The 5,230-nt window shown below is 38.7% G+C and overlaps 1 protein-coding gene across 1 annotated transcript; it reads right to left on the bottom strand.

Annotated features, from left to right (window-relative positions):
* Positions 1–1,601: 1,601 nt before the first annotated feature.
* LOC110702140 (uncharacterized membrane protein At1g75140-like) lies at positions 1,602–4,352 on the bottom strand. The gene has a single exon (XM_021879806.1). It carries the CDS (start codon positions 3,838–3,840, stop codon positions 1,870–1,872), a length of 1,971 nt encoding a protein of 656 aa, XP_021735498.1. The 5' UTR covers positions 3,841–4,352; the 3' UTR covers positions 1,602–1,869.
* Positions 4,353–5,230: the final 878 nt, after the last annotated feature.

The following is a 5,230-nucleotide window of genomic DNA, read 5'->3' as shown; positions in this document are numbered from 1 at the left end:
GGCTTTGTGTGCGTTCTTTCTTATTTTTTGTTGGAAAAATAGGTATGTTATCTTTGCTTGGTTTCTTTTCTATTCTTTCTTTTTATTTTTACTATTTTCCCAGATTTATATGAAGTACATCTTTGTATTATTGTCGACTTTAACAAATTATCAATTAATTGTAGTAAGAAGTTCAAATACCGTGTATCCAATGTATTATTGAAATCAGAATCCCCTATAACTTAATTATCATTGGCTTCTTAACAATATGTTAGTGTCTCAAAAGTTTACCTTAATCAGTTGTAGGAATTTTTCGTCCATCAGCATGTATGTAGGAAACCAACAAAAAAAACTGCATCTACAGAATTTTCCACTTTCAGAAAAATGGAGATATTGAGTACTACCTCTGTTACATGTTTTGTGCAACAAAGAGGGTTGCACATTTCCCAAGAAAAAAATGAAAAGAACAATTAGCAAATTGTATGGCATGTGATTATAGAGTAATAAATAAGTTAAATAGCTCCACCCCACCATTACTGGCTTTACTGCCACACACTGCACCACCACCACCACCCACAACAATCGCAAGCAGCACCCACTACACAACCTCGCCACCGAAACCACCATAGCAGCTCACTCCACACTCATGAACGACCGACCACAACAACCGCAAGCCACACCACCCTAACCCACCGAAACCACCATACCAACCCACCCCACTACCATCAAGATCTAAAAACCCATCTCCTACCTACCCGACGGAAATCACCCTCTCACCAACACCAAGATCTGAAACCCACCCCACCACACTCGAATTCACACCGCGATGCTACCCACACCCACACGGGCCACACCGCAACGACCATTGCACCTTTCCTCCCATCTTTCACCATTTTTGCTTTAGATCTAAGGTTTCAAGCTCAAAATCAAATTATCTTGTCTAGGATTTCAATTTCGAGGAAGGGCTACACTTTTAACAAGAGAAGAGAAAGCGGCTGCGACTCTAACGATGGGGAGGAGAAAGTGCCGGCAACTCCACGCGCGCGACGAGAAGGCTGCTGGTGGTTGTGAGACTCCGACGAGAAGGTCGGCGACTTGGTCTGGACGACGGTAGTGGTTTGGTGGTTGAGAGAGAAGGGAGATAAAAGTAGTGGTGGCTGAGAGGGAGGAGAGAGAAAACGTGGTGGTGTTGGTGTTGGTGGTGGAGGTGGTTGTTAGGGAGGAGAGAGAATGTGGGTTACGGTTGTAATGATGGATGATTAGGTAGTTAATAAGCTAATAAGATATGAATTAATGTGTTAATTGTATTTTAGTAAGGGTTTATTGGTAATTTCCTTAGAAAAAATTACCTAAAAGGGAAAGTTTTGGTTTGTTGCACATAATGTGTAGCATCCGTTTTTGGCAAATGTTGCACAAAACATGTAACGGAGGTAGTATTAAGAATTGATGGAATACCTACCAGTACCAAGAATGTGTATTCTAAGTGGAAGCTAAAGCAATACTATACTTTGAGGAATTGGTAACAATTGTTCGTTTGTTAGCAGAAATCAAAATTTCCTCACAATCACTGAAAATCATGTGTAGGAAAAAAGAAGAAATTTTACAAATACAAAAAACTGCAATTGACAAAGAAAAGTGTATGACAATATGCTTTCTGAGCATTATAATAACGTTCTCCTAAAGAAAAGCATAACCCCTGTGGAAATATATGGATAGAACTATAATAAGTTCTAGCATTATTGTATTTCAAAATTACAACTAGGGTAGAGGCTCAAACAGAAATACTGCATATGAACACATATTGATAGAACATGGAACAAAAACAAAATTCAGTGAAAACACCTGTCACCTAGCAGGCTACAACACTTCCTGATCGATCTATCTTGCAAGTCAATTTCCATCATCATACATGTTCTCTCTACGTTTGGGGAAAGCAGAAGAGTCTAGATTAGAACCTCTGAATTTCAGCTCCGAGGTTGCTCTATAATTGGGATCAACAGATAACGGTCTGGAGCTAGTGTCCACAGCACTTGGCCTAAAAGAGCTGCCTCCACCAGGATATCGGGATGGAGAAGTATACCTTCTTGAAGGACCTCGTAAACCATTATTCCTCATATCCATGATGTCAGCATTTCTTGATGACGAATCAGTATAAGATCTTTCTCCTGACCCAGACCCTAATGAGGCTCCTCCACTCGTGACCGAGGTGGAATTAAAGGGATCATCTGGGCCCCATGATGTAAGTGCTTCCTTCTTCTTGGCAAAGAACTGCCATGCTCCAAAGAGGAAGAGTATGAAGAACAATACAGGACTTGTCCAGAGTACTGCGCTGGACTCTCCTCTGGTAATTGGAAGTTTTGAACGGTACATTCCAACATATCCTCCTCCAAGACCAAGAATAACAAGCTTTTCACGGTCACTAGCTATTAGTGGTATTGCTTTTTCCTTCCCGCTCTCATCCACAGCTTGACCAGGTAAAAATGATGATTTGATCTCCTCTATACCAGCAGAAAATGTAAGACGAGGAGCACCAGACCTATAGTGCTGAGTTGAAACATTATACACATAGATCTTTTCTTGGCCTATGATTAGTAAGTATCCCTTGATTGCCTGAAATGCAAGAGGATCATCCATGTCAAACTTTTTCCTGGATCTAACCCTGCATTTGAAATTCGTCACATCACCTAATAATAATAGATGAATCAATTCGCCAGATGATGTAAACCCGTATGCCTTTGACCGCTCAGTAGCATCAAACACATAGTTAGACACTGTGGAATCATTCAGACCTTCACATTCAGTCTCCCTAATCTTCATAGTCCTCAAGTCCAAAGATCCGGCACCCTTCTCCATCAAGAACAAAAGCCTTTGTTTCAGGAAAGCCAGGGGGCGGCTCGTTGGCACAGCCAACCCATACAAAGTACCATTCTCTCTAAAAACCTTGATTTTCCCCTTCCCTTCCACTGACAAAATGTATCTAGATCTAGCAACATGATGGACTTCCAAGATTGAGACTGGGGCGCCAATCGACCCAGCTTCCCCCGTATCCAATGCCACATGATTCTCCATGTGAAGGGAACTCAAATCCTCAGCAAGCGACGTCTCCCAAAGCCTATGAGCCAAAATAACCCCATTACTATGTCCTGTAACCAACACGCTCTCGTTCATATAAGCTGACATATAAGAAAGCATAGCAGTAACAGGTGAATCAGTCAAGGTACTGAACTCAACCAAAACATCCCCATTCCTCAAAAAGACGTAAACTCGGCCGCTATCATCGCCAACCGCGATGTACTTACTAGCACCCTCGTAATCTCGAAAGGGTAAAACATTAACACTAGTAGCAACTGAATCCAAACTCACAGCCGACATAAACTGAAATTTCTCAGACCAAAAAGGGCTGTACTTTGTGATGGAACCCGCCTTCAATCGATTCCCAGGCGCAGCAGCAGCAGCACCACCACCACCAACCTCACCTTTAGAGCCCTCATCATGAATTCCAACATCTCTCCCCACAATATGAGCTGATCTATCACCCTTGTCTTTGTTATTAACATAGCTTTTTGAATCATCAAATTTGGACTCCAATCTTGTAACTAGCTCACTCAAATTCTTCACCAGTTGTTCAAGCTTATCAATTTGAGATTGGTGTTGATTGTGCAGAAAAGGGTCACCACTATCATTGTCATTGTTATTGCTATGTTTATCAATATTATTATCATTGCAATTAGGAAGGAGCTGATTATCAGGTAAAGGGTTATCACAGTTTACAAAAAACCCATCAAAGATTATGAAAAAAGAAATGCAAAAAACAAGAAAAGGGACATAAAGCTTGCCTTCCATGGAAGTATTATTGAACATTGAGAAGAAATTAAAAAGTTTCTCCTTGAGTTTGTAGCTGCTAGATGATCATCCGAACCAAAGATAGAAAATAAAATCTGGGATTTGCAGAATGATGAATAAAATTGATGGGGATTTGAGAAAAAGAGTGAGTGAGTGAGTTAGAGAGAGAAAGATTGCGGGTGTTTTCCAAAGTTACGGGCAGAAAGGAGTGAGTTGCCGGTTGACTGAAGGCGGTTTCAAAGGAGGTCTTTAATCTTACACGGAATTTTTAGGATTTTCTTGTCACAACAATTTTATGCCCACTCATTTTTACTCTACTGTTTCATTTTTAATTTTCGGGTGCAATTTAGTTATTTAGGACAATGTGAATCATATACTTTTCACCAAAGTCTTTATGCCCCTTTTTTTATCACATTTTTTTTTTCTACTTGGATATTTCAAAATAATCAATTTGTTTTTTTTTTCTATTCAATGTCTTTGTTTCACAATGATAAACTAACTTTAAATGTTATACATAAATTAAAAATACAACTAATGAAATGTTGTCCAAATAGAGAAAATACAAGTTCTTCATGAATGAGGGTATAATTATCTGGGTAGTCTTGTAATTTCAACAATATGTGAAGTTAACAGTGTTAACTTTGTGAAGCACAACGTTAATGAAAGAAAAGCTTCAATGGAAAAAGTGAAGCTCGAAATTAGCTTCAATGGAGGAAGATAATACCTTTACCCTTAGGGGTTCATCATGCCTTTAATTTCACCCTTTTTCATAGGGTTTTCATTATATTTGGCGGCGAAGCTGCCGGGATAGTGGTGTTGGTTGTAAGGGGGGTGGAAATTGCAGAATGAAGAAGAAGATGGAGGATGATGGAGAAGTTAGTTTTAGTGGAGGAAGAACGAGAATGAAGGAAGTAGATGGTTCACGTGAGTAATGTCCGTTACTTTTGCAAATTGAGGAAGTAAACAGCTAGATGCCACTCAGTCAAAAAAATTATTATTATAATCAATCTATACTATTTTCAAGACAAGATAAACATCTATCGTCCAAATATTGAATGTGGACGAATATTTTGTTCAATTTATAATTGTTTTGTTGGAAAGGTGGGATTGGATATTTCTTGAGTTATTAAATAGAATGATGGTTTACCGTTTTCATCCATCTCAATAATGAGAACTAATTTAACCTAATCATGTTTATGAATTCACAATTTCCATCGATTAAGCAGTTATGCTTGTTGCTCATGATACAATTACAAGTTCGCAACCAACTACTCAGATATTAAAAAGATCCAACTATACGTCTCATTTTAGTAATAACCACCAACAATTATTTTATTTTTATTTTTATTTTTTAATTTTACCACTTACTATTTCTTAAAATATTAAATTTTCCCACCAAATCGCCCAA

This window comes from Chenopodium quinoa, unplaced genomic scaffold, assembly GCF_001683475.1.
Source record: "Chenopodium quinoa cultivar QQ74 unplaced genomic scaffold, ASM168347v1, whole genome shotgun sequence".
NCBI lineage: Eukaryota > Viridiplantae > Streptophyta > Magnoliopsida > Caryophyllales > Amaranthaceae > Chenopodium > Chenopodium quinoa.
This window is presented reverse-complemented; position numbering and strand designations above follow the sequence as displayed.